Source organism: Callospermophilus lateralis, chromosome 5 (genome assembly GCF_048772815.1).
Source record: "Callospermophilus lateralis isolate mCalLat2 chromosome 5, mCalLat2.hap1, whole genome shotgun sequence".
NCBI lineage: Eukaryota > Metazoa > Chordata > Mammalia > Rodentia > Sciuridae > Callospermophilus > Callospermophilus lateralis.
This window is the reverse complement of record NC_135309.1, coordinates 42,997,404-43,017,319: the sequence shown is the minus strand read 5'-3', so window position 1 is coordinate 43,017,319 and position 19,916 is coordinate 42,997,404. Positions and strand designations below refer to the sequence as shown.

At 35.4% G+C, this 19,916-nt stretch overlaps 1 protein-coding gene across 8 annotated transcripts in view; it reads right to left on the bottom strand.

The window, feature by feature from the left end:
• The window catches only part of Nsd1 (nuclear receptor binding SET domain protein 1), a 140,725-nt gene that overhangs the window by 30,353 nt on the left and 90,456 nt on the right, over positions 1-19,916 (bottom strand). For all 8 annotated transcript variants that reach the window (XM_076856591.2, XM_076856593.2, XM_076856594.2 and 5 more), the window contains exons 10-14: positions 17,937-18,055; positions 16,798-16,941; positions 12,938-13,061; positions 2,786-2,986; positions 1,870-2,049 (exon numbers count right to left, since the gene is read on the bottom strand). In XM_076856591.2, the coding sequence (XP_076712706.2) occupies positions 1,870-2,049; positions 2,786-2,986; positions 12,938-13,061; positions 16,798-16,941; positions 17,937-18,055 (768 nt within the window). The remainder of the gene's footprint in view (positions 1-1,869; positions 2,050-2,785; positions 2,987-12,937; positions 13,062-16,797; positions 16,942-17,936; positions 18,056-19,916) is intronic.

The window sequence follows — 19,916 nt, the reverse complement described above, 5'->3', positions numbered from 1 at the left end:
CAAGGGATACAACCACGTTTTCATTTAATCTATACTATTATAATATGACCATTTCCTAAGGAATGGGGACTATATTTTATAAACAGGAATCCCAGTCATTCCAAGTCTTCATAAAGCAATATGACCCCAGGAGAAAAGTCAGAATTCAAACTTTGGTTTTTAGATTCCAAGTATACTGTTTATTTTATTGCTTCTGTTGAACCATTTTAAAATCAGTCTCTCTGAACATTCCTAAGCAGCAAAGTTTTCACAGTCAATAAGCAGATATTCAAAAAAGTAAAGTTAGAGAAATTGTTTTAAAAAAACTAACCAACAAAATTCAGCCAACTTGAAAATGAATGAAAAAAACTAGATATGAGTTTTCCACAACCAGAGATAGTACAGCAATGTTTACAAATATATCCAAATCTTGTGTTCTATAATAACCCAAGATAATCATTCTAGGATACAAGTAAATAATATCTCAAGCAGACCACTGTGTTCTTGAAAATTCCTCTTAGAAGTTCAGGCAACCAAGACAAAAATCAAAATGTGAAATGCAGACCTATAAAAACCAGTTAACATATCAAAATTAAATTTAAAAATTTTTAAATATAAAAATAGCAAAAATTAGGTGACAAAGGATGGAAAAGAAATAAACAGGAAAGAAATTGTGAGAGGACTATTATAAACTCTCTAAAAGAGAATTACTTTAAAAATTGGTGTGGGGCAGTGGGGTTTTCCAAAATTATAAGATTTATTTTATCTACACCTTACAAGATCTTTTAAGAATATAAAGATATATTTACCTAAGAAAACCATAAATTCCTTCACTGTTTTTTTTCTTTACATTCAAGTGAAATTGACTTAAAAAATAATTATATGATACCATTAACTGGAATTGTTTCTGTGAAGATATCTATCCTTCTTTCTACTGATGCACATAAATGTCTAAAGCAATACCACTCAACAGTAAGCAACGTTGGTCTCCCCCCGTGCATGTTAGGATCTGGGGTGATTACCCCCTACTTTTCTTACTGCCTCATCATATTAACAAAAACATACAATATTCAAAATAAAAAATTAAAACTTTTAAGCCATGCACAGTGATACGCACACCTGTAATCCCAGCAGCTGGGAGGCTGAGAAAAGACAATCACAAATTCGAGGCCAACCTCAGCAATTTAAGGAGACTTGACACAAAAATAAAAGTGGGTGTGGTGACGCTTGTGATGCCATTAATATGGAAGGCTGAGGCAGGAGGATCACTACTTCAAACCCATCTCAGAAAATTATCGAGGCCCCAAGCAACTTTGTAAGTTCCTATCTCAAAATAACAAATTAAATGGGGGCTGTGGTTGTACCTTAGTGTAGAGCACCTGCTGAATGTGTGAGGCTGTGGGTTTGATCCTCAGCACCATTTATATGTCAGTTGACAACTTTTAAAAAATTAAAATAAATTAATAAATAATAAAAAGGGCCAGGGAGGGGCTGGGGTTATGGTTCAATGGTACACAGCTTGCCTGGCACATGCAGGGCGCTGGGTTCGATCCTCAGCACCACATAATAATAAAATAAAGATATTGTGTCAAATTAAAACTTAAAAAAAAAAAAAATCAAAAAAGTGGGGGGGATTAGGGATGTAGTTCAGTGGTAAAGTCCCTCTGAGTTCAGTCCCTAGTACTAAAAACAAATTAGTAAATAAACAAAAATAAATAAATCTCTCCCTATTAGGCAACACCACAAAGATTTTAAAGTTCTGCTATTATCATTAATTTGGGGCATTGTCTTCTAATATTTCTTCCAGTGGCAATGTGAGGGAAATTATTTTTGTTCCAATTAAAACACAGGATTAATACCGGTACTTTTAGAGCACTCATAACATCTTACCTTCTGAGCATACAAAACACCAGCTGACATTAACATGCTCATGATTTCGACAGCCCCGCCTAGGGGTAAAGTGATTAGGACAGATGATACTATTAGATGCAAGGATCTTTGACCCAGCAGCCAGACAAAAATCATTAGCATGGTATGCCACAGGGCAGCGGACACAGCGCATCAGACGACCTAAACAAGAAAACCAGGGAAGAACAAAAGAAAAACAGATGAAATACTAAGAACAATGGGAATTATTCTGTCTATTTACTACCATTGAAAAAATGTCAGAAAGCAAATTAAGACCCACTAAGACAATAAATCCTAAATGTGCAATCAGCCATGAAAAAAACTATGATGGACCCTCAATGCTGTATCGAAGGAAGTCAGATCCCATAACTGTAAACAAGTCTACCTCACCAAAGAAAGCTCTACCCAACCACTGCCTGAATTCTAGAAATCCTGGAATCTGCCTTAGATTAAATAAATGGGATAGAGTGATAGGACAGCAATGATTACATGGGTACTCTGTGGTTAATCTTCTAAGTAAACGCACTCCTCTCCAACTCTTCCAAATGAAATACATCCAGTAACATACTTTAACCACTAAAACCTATCAATAAATGCAATCTACACAATTAAAACAAATGAAAAGAAGACAGTTAAACATAACTGAATGCAGTAACTAGTGAATGCAGTCGGGAACTATATCTCTTATTCAATGCAAATAGATAAAACTACCATATAATGCCAAAGGCTACAGAACGCAACCTGATGATGAGAAACTAACCTATTCCTCTTCTATTCTCTCTAACTCTGCCTAACTGACAAAGAGATATCAGATAGATTTCAGATTGCAATTGAAAATATCCATTGCCAATGAGACTGCGATATTACAATTAGACTGGTCCTCATAAAAAACCCATACCTTTAGATGCAGAAACACTGGCTGGATTAGCAGCATGGCAGGTTATACAGATGTGGAGGGAGCACCGAAAGCCCTTGTTCTGCATGACAGTTGGTGGGTATTTCTGGACACATTCTTCATGATAAAATTTTCCACACAAAGGCAAAAGGCACCTTTTAACATCTTCCCCACTTTGCTTACATACAAAACAGGTATGGATTCCTGGGATGTCAAAAGAAGAAAACTAATACTAATTAAACAATTTACCCCAATAATGAACCATTAGGATCAAAAGTTAGTAAGAAACTTCATAATAGACTCATTAGGCTGACAATATTGAATACAATGAAAAATCAATATAAACTGACAATATGACAACATATGTTAACAGACATGATTCAATCAGTTGTATAATAGTTGAAAGAGCATTCTTTTAAAAAAAATAGAAAAGTAAAACCACACAACTAAAGTCTCATCTAGCCAACAGATCCAACAGTAAGCTTATAGAAAATAAGGAAGATAGAAGTTAAAGGGATACCTAGAGGATGCAACCAACCAAATTTTATGTTTTGTTTATTTTGTTTGGAGTACTTAAGATTGAACAAAGGGGAATTTTATCACTGAGTGAAATCCTTAACTCTTCATATTTTTATTTTGAGACAAGGTCTCACTTATGTGCCCAGGTTGGCCTCAAACTTGTGGTTTTCCGTCCTCAGCCTCCCAAGTCACTGGGACATAGTACCTAGCCAGCACACTAGATTGCAATTAATGAAACTAGAGCATAGATAATACAGTACTGGGGCACAGTGGGGCAAGCCTGTAATCCCAGCAACTCAAGAAGCTAACGCAGGCTGTGGTTGTGCCTCAGTGGTAGAGAGCTTGCCTAATGTATGGGGTACTGGGTCTGATCCTCAGAACCACATAAAAATAAATTAATTAAATAAAGGAAGGTAACATGTCCATCTATGACAAAAGCATTAAGGCAGGAAAACCATAAATTTGAGGCCAGACTGAGAACTTAGCAAAATCCTGTTTCAATATAAAAAATGAAAAGGATTGGGGATATAGCTCACTGGAAAAGTGTCCCAGGGTTCTATCCAGAGTACTTCTACTCCCGATGCACAAAAACAGTAGAGAAAACAGAGTTTGACAGGAAAAAGGGCCATCACTTCAATGAATAAATAGCATTAATAAAATAGGGTGAGTCAGGCAGTGTGGTTGAGAGAAACATTAAAAAAAAAAAAAAAAAAAAAAAAAGCAGGGACCTAATTTAGATCTTCATTCTGAACACTATAGAAAGACATCTTTTTAAAAAAGATATTTATTTATTTATTTATTTTTTAGTTTTAGGTAGACACATTATTTTGTTTTTGTGGTGCCGAGGATCGAACCCAGTGCCTTGCACATGCTAGGTGAGCGCTCTACCACTGAGCCACAACCCCAGCCCCCGAAAGACATCTTTAAGAAACAAAATAGACATCTTTGAGACAAATGGATAAAATCCTAAAGACACCTGTATAGATGACTCATAATAATTATTGCATCCTCTAATGACACATTGCTTTAAAAAATTCAACCCCCTAAATCTGAGGGTGTGGCTCAGTGATACAATGATTGCTTGGAATACGAAAAGTGCTGGGTTTGATCCTTGCCATGACAACTCAGTGAAACTCTTGTCTCTAAATAAAATGCAATGGCATAAAAATCCCCTATTATGGAGGGAACTATGATACTGATTAAACAAGATTTCTTAGATACAATACCAAAGAATAGACCATAAAAGTAGTAAATTAATAAATTGGACGTTATCAAAATTAAAAAAGGGGGGGAGGGTGTGATGTGGCTCAGTAGATGAGTGTCCCAGTTCCACCCCCAATACCAAAACAAAACGAAATAGGGTTGGGGAACATACCTCAATTCACAATACCTAAACTGTGGAACCAACCTAACAGATGAAAGGATAAAGAGACTGTGGTATATATACACAATGGAATATTACTTAGTCTTAGAGAAGAATGGAATTATGGCATTTAATGGTAAATGGATGGAACTGGAGAACATTATGCTAAGTGAAATAAGCCAACCCCAAAGAACCAAAGGCCAAATATTTTCTCATATTCAGGTGCTAATCCACAATAAGGGGAGGAGTGGGGGGTAGTGGTATTTTGAACTAGAGGGGAGTGAAGAGCATTAGGGTAGGAATAAGAGTAGAGTGACTCAGACATTATCACCCTATGTGCATATGATTACACGACCTGGGTATTTCTACATCATGGACAACCAGACGAATAAAAAGTTTTACTCCATTTATGTATGACGTGTCAATATGCATTCTAATGTCATGTATAACTAACTAGAACAAATAAAAAAATAGTAGCTCAGTGGTGGAATGCCCCTGAGTTCAATCCCTGGTACTCTCCACCCCACCCCGCAAAAATGTAGTTCTAGTTCTATATGGTAGAAATCTTCTAAAATATATGGGGAAAATGAGGCAGAAAGATGATGATTATTGAAACTAAATAATGAATACATTCAGATTTCTTATAGTGTTCTTTCTATTTATGTGATTTCTATAATAAAAAGTTGATTTTGTTGTTTTTTGAAGGATTTTCTCTCTCCAGAACATATCATTGTTAGATGCAATCAATGTAAAGAAAGACTCCAGGCTTAAGAAGCAGAACAATCTGAATGCAGATCCTGCCACTGGCATTTTCTGGTATAAATAGGAGATTATTCAAATCACCTATCTCATATACAAACAACTGAGATCACCCAGCTAATTAAAATTTTAGGAAAACATTTTAAATATGTATTTGTAACAAGTATACCATTGCCTGACACTAAAGAGGTGTCAGCTATTAACAAATTAGAGCAATCTATATAATAACAGCGTGGTTGCCCTATTGCAGAAAAACTAGGGTAAACCATAAGCAATAAGAAATTACTTTCTTGGGCTGGGGTTGTGGCTCAGTGGCAGAGCGCTTGCCAAGCATGTGCAAGGCCCTGGGTTCAATCCTCAGCACCATATAAAAATAAATAAATAAAATAAAGATATTGTGTCCAATAATAACTAAAAAATAGATATTTTTTAAAAAAGAAGTGACTTTCTCTTCTTACTCTATTATTTTTACTAAAATGAGCAAAACTTCCAATTCTCAAAAACAGCCTTTTGTGGGGCATGGTGGAACAGGTCTGTAATCGCAATGACCAGGGAGGATAAAGCAGGAGGATCACAAGTTCAAGGTTGGTCTCAGCACATCAGCAAAATCCTGTCTCAAAATAACACATTAAAAGTGTTGGGGATGTTCTTCAATGTTAAGGCACCCCTAGGTTCAAACCCCTGTACCAAAAAAATAAAATAAAATAAAGCCTCTTGCTGGGTGCACTAGGCATCTCTATAATTCTCCAGATAATGAAGAGGCTGAGGTAAGGACAACCTCAAGTTAGAGGCAAGCCTGGGTAACTTAAACCCTATCTCAAAATAAAATTTAAAAAAGGGTCTGAGGTATATATCAATAGTAGAGTGACTTTCTGTTCAATTGACAGTACTGGGGAAAAAAGAAAACAAAACAAAAAATCTTAATAATAATAAATAATAACAATAATTTTAAGATTTCCAGGACTATTATGTGACCGTCTAAAGATTTCTATAATAAAAGGCAGGTTTTGTTGTTTTTTGAAGGACTCGAATCTCTCTGGAACATAGCAATGTTAGATGCAATGTAAAGAAAGACTCCAGGGTGCTAGGGTTGTGGCTTAGTGGCAGAGCACTCACCTTGCATGTGTGAGGCATTGGGTTAGATCCCCAGCACCACATAAAATAAAGGTATCATATCCATCTACAACTAAAAATTAAAAAAAAAAAAAAAAAAGACTCTAAGCTTCAGAAGTAGAATTATCTGAATGCAATTCCTGCCGGTGGCATAAAAATCCCTATTATGAAGGGAACTATGATACTGATTAAGCAAGATTTCTTAGATATAATACCAAAGAACAGGCCATAAAATGAGTAAATTAATAAATTGGACATTATCAAAATTAAAAATTTCTGCTCTAAGTAATAAAAGGCATCCCAATAAATCACCAAGGCAAGCTGCCAATTTATCAACCACATGATCTTACATATAGAAAAGCCTAAAGTTTCCACCTTAAAATTGTTAGAATGAACAAAATCAGTAAAGTTGCAGATAAAAAAAAAATCAACATAAAATAATCATTAATTCTCATGTTAATAGAGAATTATCCAAAAAGGTAATCAAGAAATCAATTCCATTTATAATTATTATAAGAAAACAAGATACCTAGGATTACATTTAACTAAAGTAGTGAAAGATCTCTCTACTAAAAACACTGATGAGTGAAACTGAAGCAAACACAAATAAATTGAAATATAACCCGTTTTCACACACAATAATAAATACTGCTAAATGACCACATTACTGAAAGTAATTCAATGTCATTCTTAACAGAAATGACATGGGCTAGGTGATATAGCTCAGTTGGTAGAGTGATTGCCTTGCATGCAATGCACAAGGCCCTGGGTTCAACCCCCAGCACAACACACACACACAAAAAGTATTAACAGAATGGCAAAAATAATCCTAAAATGTGTTTGGAACTACAAAAGACCCTCAATAGCCAAAGCAATCTTGAGCAAAAAGAACAAAGCTGGAGACAGACTATAATTAGACTTCAAATGGTACAATAAAGCTATAGTAACTAAAACAGCAATACATTGGCATAAAAACAGATTCACATAAAAATGAAACAGAATAGAAATTCCAGAAATAAAATGATATATTTATAGCAAATTGATATTGACAAACATACAAATAACACATATCAAGGAGAGTATCTTTGATAGATGGTGCTGAAAAATTAGATATCCCACATGTCAAAAGTTGAAACTGGACCCCTATTACTCACCATATACAAGTCAGTTCAAAGGGGACTAAAAATTTATATATTAAATCTAAAACCATAGAAGAAAATGGACATTGGACTGACTGAGCAAGGATGTTTTGAATATAACCCCAACAGCACAGGTAACTACAAATACAAAATCAGACTATATTAAACTAAAAGGCTTCTGCTCAGCAAAGGAAATGGTCAACAGAGTGAAAAAACAACCTAATGAATGGAAGAAAATATTTGCAAATCATATTTCTAACAGTGTCACTATCCAGAATATATAATGAATTGAAACAATTCAATAGAAAAGACAAAAATATCATTTTAAAAAGGGGAAATAGGGCCGAGTTTGTGGCTCAGCAGTAGAGCGCTCGCCTAGCAACTGCAAGGTCTTGGGTTCGATCCTCAGCACCACAGAAAAATAAATAAAATATTGTGTCCAACTACAACTAAAAAATATATATTAAAAAAGAGCATGTTTTAAAAAATAAATTTTAAAAATTTATAAAGGGCAATAGACCTAAGCCTTAGGAAAGTATAAATCAAAGCCACAACGACAAATCTTTTCACATCCTAGAATGGCTATTATGTAAGACAAAAGGAAAGGCTGAGATTATAGCTCAGTGGTAGAGTGCTTGCCTAAAATACATGAAGTCCCGAGTTCAATCTCCAGCACAGGAGGTGAAAAAGGGACAAAAGATAAGTATTGACAAGGATGTGGGGGAAAAAAATATCTTTAAACACTGTTGATGGGAATGTAAACTAGAACATGACGAAAAACACTATGGAGGCTTCTCAAAAGATTAAATATAGGGGCTGTGGATCAATGGTAGAGCATTCGACTAGTATGTGAGAGGCACTGGGTTCAGTCCTCAGCACCAAGAAAAAATAAAATTATTGTGTTCATTTACAACTAAAAAAAATTTTTTTTAAAGATTAAACAGAACTATAATATGATTCCAGAATTCCACTGTAAGATATCCAAAGGAAATAAAATCAGTATGTGAAGAGGTGCCAGCCCTCCTGTGTTTACAGGAGCACTATTTTTTTTTCTTTTCTTTTTTTTTTAATGTTTTGGAAATGGGGACTGACCTAGGAGCGCTCTACCACTGAGCTACATCTCTAGCCTTGAGAAAGGCTCTTGCCTTGAATTTGGATCTTCCTGCCTTGGCCTCTCGAATTGTTTGGATTATTGTGCCATTATTGCCATGCTATATATAATATTCAAAATATGCCACTGTGCCATTATTGCCATGCTGTATCTAATATTCAAAATATGGAATCAACTTATATGTCCATCAACAAATGAATGGACATATATCATGAAAAATGACACATGAATGGAAGTGGAAGACATTGTATCAAGTAAACAATCCAGACAATGATTGACAAATATTGCCAACCAACTCCTATTAAATCTAATCAAGCTGCCCTTAAAAAAGTAGAGAATAGAGCCACAGGGGACATCCTAAAAGGGAGAGGATGAGGAAAGGTCAGTAAACAGATAGTAACAAAACAACAACAAACAAAAACCAGAAACTTATAATTAGATAGGAGGGAATAAATCTGATGTTTTCTTACAGAGAAGGGTGACAACCACAGTTCACAATAAGGTGAAGTTTATTTAAACAACAAAACCAGAAGAAGGAATTTCAAATGATATTATTACAAAGAAATGATGACTATATAAGGTGATAGATATGCCAATTATCCTGACTTGATCATTTTACACACACACACACACACACACTTATATATATGGCTGGGGATATACCTCAAAGGGAGAGTGCTTGCCTGGCATGTGATAGGCCCAGAGTTCAATCACTAGTACTGCCAAGAAAATTTTTTTAAAAAGTAATCTACAGATTGGGAGACTATTTGGAAAAGTATGTATCTGATACAGGATTTATATCCATAATATATCAGAATTAAAAAAAAAATCCTTAGAAATCAAAAGAGTAGGAAACTTCCCCCAAAAATCTGACTAAACCCTTCATTTCTTTGAACTGGGGGGTATGGTGGTCAGAAAATTTGGGGGATTAAACCAAGGGTCTGCTGTGTGCTTGGCAAACTCTATCATACCCCATCAAAGAACTGGATGTCAAATAAGCACATTAAAAAAGCTACAACAGGGGCCGGGTTTGTGGCTCAGTGGTAGAGTGGCCACCTAGCATGCGTGAGGCACTGGGTTCAATCCCTGGCACCACATAAAAATAAAAACAAATAAAATAAAGATATTGTGTCCATCTACAACAAAAAGTATATATATATAAAAGCTATAATCTCATTCTTTAGAAGAACACAAATTAAAATCTCAAAGGTGTATAAACATACTTCGGAATGCTAAAATAAACTGCTAATGAGAATATAAAATGCTGCAACCCTTAGGAAAACAATTTGAGGTTTCCACTGTCATATGATTCAGCCATTCTACTCTTTGGTATTGATACAGGACAAAAGAAAATGTGTCCACAGGAAGACTTGAATGTTCATGGCAGCTTAGTTTGTAATAGCCCAAATATTAAACAACTCAAATATCCATCAAATAAATGAATGGATCAACAAACTGTAGTAAATACACACAATGAAATCCTAATCAGCAATAAAAAGGAATGGATTATCAAGATACACAATATTATGGAATCTCGAAATAATAATGCTGAGTTATGTTTCGGGGGCACATGCAAATATATACACATATCACAGCTAATCAAATCATACACTTTGAATACATGATCTTTTTGTACATCAATTATACCTCAATAGAACTGCTTTAAGAGAGAATGAACTAATGACATATTCAACAACATAGAGGAGTCTCAAAGGTATTATTATGCTAAGTCAGATATGACTATAGCATTTCATTTCACTTTGATGAAATTCAATAGAGATAAACAAGATTATGTTAAATCAACCTGTTCAGAGACTATTACACGTTGATAAAGATAATAAGACACGAAGAGCAAGAAGACTTTACTAAGATTAGGATAAGTATGCAAACATATAAATAAATAATTTCTTTAAAATTTAATTAATAGGTCTGGATGACACTATTTCCCATAATGATGAAAGTCCCCAAAGTCTTCCAACTTTTTCTCCAACATTGATCAAAGTGACTGTGAGAAAATGAAATAGCTGCCCCAAACTGACTGGCTCCTCAATTTGACATAGCTTATCTACACAAAGACATGAAATTGCTGATTGTGTCCCATTGGGGTTACTATAAAGTTTCTCTACCATTCAAGTCAGAAACAATAATTATTCCCATCATTCTCCCCAAGCCAAGAAATAACTTCTTTAGCTTCCTCCTGGAGCCCCACAACTCCATGACATAATTGAATTTTGTTGTTACCTTCCTTTCTCTGTGGCTGTACTTCACCCTTATTTCCTTTCCTGTGTGTTTTTTTCTACACTACATTAGATCCCTCACCCTACACACAAGATGGCCCTTCCCTTGACCCTGTGATATCCTTCCTTCAGGTACTACATTCCTTTCAACTGAAGTCATTATTGAAGTCAAGCTTATTTAAGAAGTAATATAAACTGTCACTCATTGATCTTTCAACATGGTGTAGCATGGCAGCCTCTTTGAAAGCCAAGTACTTTTCTCACTGCCAAATGCAAAAGCTTCTTTTTTTAAAAATATTTTTTTAGTTTAGTTGGACACAATATCTTTATTTCTTTTTTATGTGGTGCTGAGGATCAAACCCAGGACCTCACATGTACACGGCAGGCGCTCTACCACTGAACCCCAGCCCCAGCCCCTTCTCTTTTTTCTAATTTTTTTTTTTTTTTAAGTTGCAGCTGGACATAATACCTTTTTTTATTTTTATGTGGTACTCAGGATCGAACCCAGGGCCTCGCTCTTGTTAGGGAGAATGCTCTACTGATGAGCCACAACCCGAGCCCACAAAAGTGTCTTTCTACTCCAAAACCTCCTGGGTATCTTTGTTAAATCTACCCCTATTAATGACACCCCACTCTGGTGGTTTAGCAGATACTGATTAGCACCTCTTCACACTCCCAACAGCTATAGAGTATAGATATAGCTCTATATCCTCAGGGATTCTCCTTGGTTCTTATCCCATTCCACAGATGCTTTCACTTTAAACAGCATCATTCAGAGAGACTTTCAGAGATTTCAATGGTTTGTAAATATAAAATCTATATTCATTCCTTCACTGCTTAAATGCTATATCTAAATATCATGCTGAATAAAGAGAACTTTCCTTAGCATAGCTTATGAAGTATTTTACAGGCTGATTTCCCATTTTCTAAACCAACATAACTATTCCAAATAATCTTTTTCTTTTATTGACAAACATTTCTATTATTATACAACACATCTTAAGTGTACTATTGATGAACTGCCATGAAGTGAATGTTTACACAATCAACTCCCAGATTAAGAAATAAAAAACATCTTTAGTAACCTAGAAACACTCCTAGTGAACTATATCTCTGAACTAAAATATTTTACGTAACCTTTAGAAACACATGCATATACACCAATTCCCCAAGTACTTCAGGCACTTTCAATACTAGACATTGTGCCTTTGTTTTCCCCTACAATTTCATTCTCTCTCTCTCTCTCTCTCTCTCTCTCTCTCTCTCTCTCTCTCTTCTCTCTTTATTTATTTTTTAATTTTTTTGGTATTGAGAATTGAACCCAGGGGTACTTAACCACTGAGTTACATCCCCAACCCTTTTATTTTTTGAGACAGGGTCTTGCTAGTTGCTGATGGCCTCAAAAGTTGGTAAGGATAGCTTGAACTTGTGATCCTCCTGGCTCAGGCTCTCAAGTTGCTGAGATTATGGGCATACACCACAGGTCCCAGCAATCTTTCTCTCTCCAAACTACACTTATATATCTTCTTCTGTAGATTTAGCTCATCTTTGTTCATAACATATTTAAAACACATTTCAATTATAAACCTTTCCGTAAGGCATGAAACTCTTCACTTACTATTCACCTGGTATGCTTTTCTTTTTAGTTGTAGATGAACACAATACCCTTATTTTATTTATTTATTTTTATATGGTGCTGAGGATCAAACCCAGAGCCTCACACATACTAAGCTAGTATTCTGCCACTGAGCTACAACCGCAGCCCTCACCTGGTATGCTTTACTGAGGGGAGCAACAAAGCACATATTTATATATGTGTAATGCCCAGCCCTGTGCCACCAAATGGTGTCTCCGATACATTTTATTTCCCCCGAAAAAATTCTTCAGAAAAATACTCTTCTATATCTGATTTACCTGTGCGACATTCATTGCAGATAAATTTTCCTCTTGGCATCTCAGTTAAGCCAAGGCACTCCAGATGGAAAGCCCCACAGCACTGAGCCTCACATAAGAGCAGCTCACCAAGTTTCTCACAGTTCTGTTAAGGAAAGAAAACAGATCTGTCTATACGAAAAGGTTTGAGAAAACCCCTAAAGGAAGGCCCTCATGAGGCCAAAGGTTAAGAAATAGTTTGGGGAAAAAAACAACAATAGGAAATTTCACCATTAATTTGATCATCATTTAATAATTACCTCTTATGTGCCAGGCACTACAGATTACTATCTCATATACATCTTATATTATGGGGACAGAAGGTAACAAGGAAATAATTTAAACAAACGGGAAATATATAAGATAATGATTAGTATTATATAGAAAATTCCAATATCTATTTTGGTCGATTAGGGATGACCTCTCCTACTGGCCTATGAATGACAAGTCAGTCATGTGAAGATCTGACGCAAGGTCCAGGACCACAGCAAATATACAAGTCCACAGAGAAAAAACATGGTATATTGGGAATTACAAAGAAAGCCACTGTCAGTGATAAAAAGTGAAAAAATGTTACAAGTGGCAGAAGTAAGGTGCAAGAAAGACAAGGACCTGTTTAATTTATTAGAGTTTATTCTTATTGTGAACGTGTACCACTGCAGAACTCTACCAAAGAAAAGCCTGAAATCAAGTGTTCATTTTTTAAAAACATCCCTCTGGTTGTTATGTGAACAATGAATTAAAGAGAGTAAAAAGGTAAGAACAAAGAGAGAAACCAGAAGGCTAATGCAGTAGTTTAAGCAAGTGAACAATACTGGTCAGCTAGACATGAGTCATGCATTGTACAAATAGAGATACTAGCGGTCTGGGGATGAGGCTCAGTGGTAGAGTGTTGGTCTGGCATGTGTGAACCTCTGGGTTCGATCCCCAATACCAAAAGGTAGGAGAGGGAGAGAAAGAGATACTGAGATAGATTCTAGCAAGATCTGAGCAACCTGTTAAGACACATCTAGAACCACCTCAGAGAGATCACATTCTGAAAGGAACTCACTTAAGGCAGGTCGTCACTTAAAAGAAATGGTGTGGGAAATGAGGACCCACATCTGTCACTACAAATACAATGTTAGATTTATGAAGACTGCAAATTCCCAGCATTCAGTACTTTCAACATATTAAAACCCTGATTTACATCTCCATAGTGATAAGTAATAAATAAATAAATACATAAGAAAGCTTTACACAATCAATCAGGACTACCCACAGATACCAAAATCTGTGGATGATCAAGACCCTTACACAGCCAGGTGTGGTGGCACATGCATATAACCCCAGCAACTGAGGAAGCTACGGCAGGAAGATCAAAAGTTCAGGGCCAGCCTGGGAAACTTAAAATAAAACTCAAAATAAAAAATAAAAAAGGGCTGGGGTGTAGGTCAGTGGGTTCAATCCCTAGTGCAAAACAAAACTGGGCTGGGGCTTAAAAAAAAAAAAAAAACCCTTATAAAATGGCATATAGAATTTGCACATAACCTATGCACATTCTTCCCATATATTTTATTGAAATTTTACATTATATATAATATCTATATAAATATTCCTTTGTATAGTTAAGGCAATAATGACAAGAAAAAAATTCTATATATGCTCAGTACAGACCCAATAATTATGGGGTGAACTATACAGTATATATCAGGAGCACTATAACATTTTTTATTCCCCAAATATTTTCCATCCACTGGCTGACTATAATTATGTTAGTAAGAAAGAGGAAAAGTAACTAAGCAAATAAAAGATGCCAGGCATGGTAGCATGCACCTATAATCCCAGATACTTGAGAGGCGGAGGCAGAAGGATTCCAAATTCAAGACTGGCTTCCACAACTTAGCGAGACTATCTCATAATAAACAATGAATAGGGCTGGATATATAACTTAGTGGTACACCGCCACCGAGTTCAATCCCCAGTACAATGGGGGGAAAACAAAAACAAAATGTTTCTGGCCACTTAAGGACATCAAAGCAGGAACAAATGAACAGGAAAGCTTTGGGAAGCAAGGCTACAGAGGCAGTTTGAGATTGAAAGGGGTCCCTAGGGCCTTAACCAACCTGTAACGTGGGTTGTTCTCACATGTTTGACTCTCCAATTATCCACAATTCATTCACACACATAAATTCAAAACCACATTCTGCTTTATATACACAAAATTCCAATGACAATTTTTTCTCTAAACAAACGGCTTAAATAAGAAATTTTCAATTACAGTATAAACCAAATAATACATTTTAAAAATTAACTAAATGTTATAACTAACCCATGTAGTTTTTCTTTTTATACTGGGATATTTGAGACTGAAAGGGGATGAATAGTAAATTACCAAATCACAACATCAATTTACACACTGATCCAAACAGTTCAGGACCACATAGGCACACTACTTTTATTTGTTTGATTGTTTACTTTCTGGTACTGGGGATTGAACTCAGGAACATTCCGCCACTGAGTCACATCTCCAGCCCTATTTCGTATTTTCTCTAATTTGCTTAGCACTTCACTTTTGCTGAAACTGGCTTTGAACTCATGATCCTCCTGTCTCAGCCTTCTGAGCTGCTAGGATTACAAGTGTGCGCCACAGCACCTGGATACTTATTTAATTTCTGATAATCTTTGTAAAACATATTTACACTTTGACTTGTCTTACTCCAATAAATAATGAAGATAACTGTCCTTGAGGATTAACACTGTTTGGGAGCTGGTCCAAATACAATGAAGCATTCTTTATATAATAGGGAAAGTGAATAGGCCAAAAAAAAAAAAAAAAAAAAAAAAAACCTTGCATAAAATTGTAATGGCTACAATAACTTATACTGAATCTGGGTTTATATTTGAGTTGTTTCAATTCAAATTATATATGTATGTATTTGAGCAGTGCATGGTTGCTGTCACCTATAATCCCACTGACTCTGTCTCAAGATGAAATAAAAGGGGCTGAGGTTGTGTCAGTTACAGAGGGCCTTTGGATTCAATCCCCAGTATAGGAAGGAAAAAATAAATAAATCTCATATTAAGATTTTATAAGACATTTTAAGAATATGCATCAATGGATCATTAAGTCTATAAAACAATAGCACACCTAAAGCATATGTTTAATGGATTAATCCAAAAGTCAGAAAAGGCTCTTAAACAATAAGGTAGACACATCTCAGAGAGGAAATACAGCACAATTATTAGACCTCTAAACTTAGATTGCCTAGATTGCTTCAGTGTGGGACTACAGGCAAGCTGTTTAGGCTCTCTGTAGTTTTGTTTCCTAATCTGCAACAAGGGGCTAATAACAGAACTCAATCTTATGAGATTACTATGTCATATTACTAAATGATAAAATATTTATAAAGTTTTCAGAATAAGACTTGATACATAGTCAATAATGTAAAAGTATTTATTAAATAAATGGGAAAATATAGTGATATTTTCAAAGTCACTACTTAAGAAAATAAGCTAAAATAGCGCCTGGAACAATTCCTTAAAAACCCTAAGATACCCATGCTATAACAGGTTGCACCTTAAGAAAATTATGTTTCACAAATTAATTGCAGATTCACATTCTTCATCTCAGACCTGCTAAAGAACATACACTCATGGGTCACAGGGAAAGGTGATGAACAGGAAATTATTTCTCTTCCTTCCTTTTTTTGTCAAATAAAAAAGAGTTATAGCCTTAAAGTAACTCCACTGGAATCATTCAAACTCATTTTTTGTAACCAAAATAAGGGCATTCAGAAATAGGGAGGCCTTCTCTTAAGATAATCATGCAAAGAAAATGTAAGTGGGCAAACATTCTCTACCTGACAAACATTCTCCTTGAGTGCAGCTCCTCCACCTCGTTCACCCTGCATTTTTTTAGATGCAGACATTCCAGAGTCATGTTCTATACCCTCCTCAACAGTCTCCTTGGGGCTTGCATCAGTCCTGTGAGTCATCAGTTCTCCCTTGCAGAGAAAAAAATAATATGCCACACCTGTATTATTGATGTCTCCTCCATCTGACCCCCTCCCTCTGGGCTGCTATTTGTCTAGCCATTAAGCACTTACAGATGTTCAGCCAATCACGCGGGCGGACTGCATGCAATGTTAGTTCTAACCCTGCTGTGATTGGGCGGGTAGTGGGCGCCTCATGCCCTGCCACTAACTGCTCTGAGGCTGTTCCACTGGAACTTTTTGAGCTGTTCCATTTAAAGGTTTCACTAAGGGAGAGAAAACATTCTTAAGTTTATTTGATTACTTATTTGTCCTTCCAAGATCAGTGTTTCCTAAATAATGCCCACCTTGGGCATTCTATTCAAATTGTCTGGAAAGAAACACTCTGCATCATAATATGTGATGCTGACCTGACTGATTCTAATTCTCTTTAAACTTAAGTTGGAAAGTCAGTTAGCACAGAGGCTCTGCAAGAAAAAGGTTTTAAATCTGTTTGTCTCTTTGGAGTGCTGCAGATGGAAGTCAAGGTGTCATGCATGCTGGGCAAGCACTCTACCACTGAGCTATATCCTCAGCTCTATCTTTGTTTCTTGAAAGGCAATTTTATTAAATATTATCCCCAAATTGAGCAACTGATGGCCAAGAAATAAGTAACTGTGCCCCTAATAGCAGCAGTCTCAACTTGTAAAGGGCATTATCTAAGTTCACTCATATCATATGGTTACTTGATATTGTCCTCTCTGGTTTTAGAATGATTTACTTAATAAAAAAATATATATATATATTTCATCTGATGTCTACAACATAGGATGTGATATTTCTAAAAGGTCATCTCCTTAATTTACTTTACTAGGATCAGGCTCTCATTCCACTTTAGAATTCCTTATGCCTATTAGCCATTTCAATAAAATACTACTGTTAAATAAACTTGAGGGAGAGGGATGTGGCCTCTACTGTGAAAAGTAGGTTCTCTTCACAATGTCGAAAGATCAGGAACTGAGTAATACCTCTGAGTTTGGAATTCCTTTTGATGAGTCATCATTTTTCACTTTTTTACACTGCACTTTAGTTGTAACATGCCTCTGTCGTTTTCGCTTCCTTGGCTTATCAAATATCTTGGTAGTGCCTAAGACAGGAAAAGAAGTGTTACCTAATGGCTAATCAAACACATTCAAGAACAGCAATCCTTAAAGAGACCTCGGACAATTATGGTAAGTTAGAGTAAAAACCAACTTTAAAACTCATTTAATGATCTAGATTCAGAGGTGAGAAAAACATGGGAAAAGAAGAAAATGGAATTATCTACAACTACACAACTAGCTGGGGAAATAACTACATGTAAGTACTGACTTACATAGATTAAATAATAAATGTACAGGTTATTAAAGGAATTTCATTTTACAAGATTAAAATTACTCTTTCTACTTCCCTCTAAGGATTTTCACATCCCATAGATGGAAAAGATATTTATTTACTAGTTAGGAAAATAAATTAATTTCCTGGACTAAAATATTGGAATCAACAAACTTTATCAACACATGATTTAAGTAAATTAAGATCAACATATATATGCTTTGGCTTAGAGGGTAGGGAAAGATCCCTCAATAGATTTAGTGACTTAAAGATATTTTACTCAGTGTTAGGATAACCTTTAATATCTAAAAGTTTAAAATGAATGCACAATATCATCTGGCATAAATTTAGAACAAGAAATGCTAGTCCCTCCCTCATTTTCTAATAGACACATTTCAACCCCGTGTCATTGTAACACCAAAAGAAATCTATAGTATTTTAAAGATGTTCCAGAATATTTATGCAAGGTATCAATGTAAATGCTAGACTTTGGTTCAAAGACTGCCTCAGTGTCATCTATTTTGACTGGCTGATTGAGATGGAAAAGCTGTTATCAGAGCTCCAAATTACCCAAGACTAAAAGAAGAATTAATATGATGCAGCCTAAAAATTACTCCTTTATGTTTTTTTCTTCTTGCAGTGCCAGGGTTAGAACCCAGGGCCTCAAACACACTAGGCAAAAGCACTACCACTAAGGTATATATCCCCCAGGCCTAGGCTCAAAATTCTTACAAGATAGAATACCTACATAAAATTTACAAAAGATAAACTTCACATTACACATTGTACAAAAAACTGAAATATAGAGAAAAACAACAGATATCAATTGGAAAGCACTTAAGACAAAGCAAAAAAAAAAAAAAAGTGACCAACCAATGGGATTATAATTACCCACATGATTAAAATGAATAGATTCCTTTGTTAAGAATTTAATGGTGAAGGGATACATTAAAAGATATATCAAAGACCACATGAAATAAAATCATCTCACGGTACTCTACTGGCAGATCAAATGAGGTATATATGTTCAAATCTGGGATAACATTTTGAGAATGACATTAATCATAAAATGCTTAGGCATACAAATGATCAAAATGATAGAAAGAACTGACAAAATCGGGAATGCACAAAAAGATAATAGTGTCCTAATGAATTTGATCAGGATTTAGTTTCCCAATCCTGCAACCTGATTAATCTTAATGTTTCATCACTAAAACAAAAATGATATAGAAAATATCCTCTTCGTAATAGTTTAAACGAATTAGAATTAAGAGTCTAACCAAAGGTATTCAGACAGTACATGCTCAATTTATAAACATGCTATCTGTATGAAGAGCTTGGGTAAACAATCATGATCACCCAAATACAAGTTCCAAAAGATAGCTACTAATATCATTTGGAAAGGGTCTGAAGACCCCAAAGCTCATAAAAGAAAACAACAGAATTGGCTCAAAGATGTGATTAAAAATACAAACACAGTTTGTGAAAGACTGTCCCAGATGATTTGTGTTCTCCTACTTAACTTGGATTCCACTTCTCATTTACACAAATATGAGCTGATTCATATACCGGGCACAGCATGACAAACCTGTACTCCCAGTAATTTGAGAGACTGAGGCAGGAGAATCACAAGT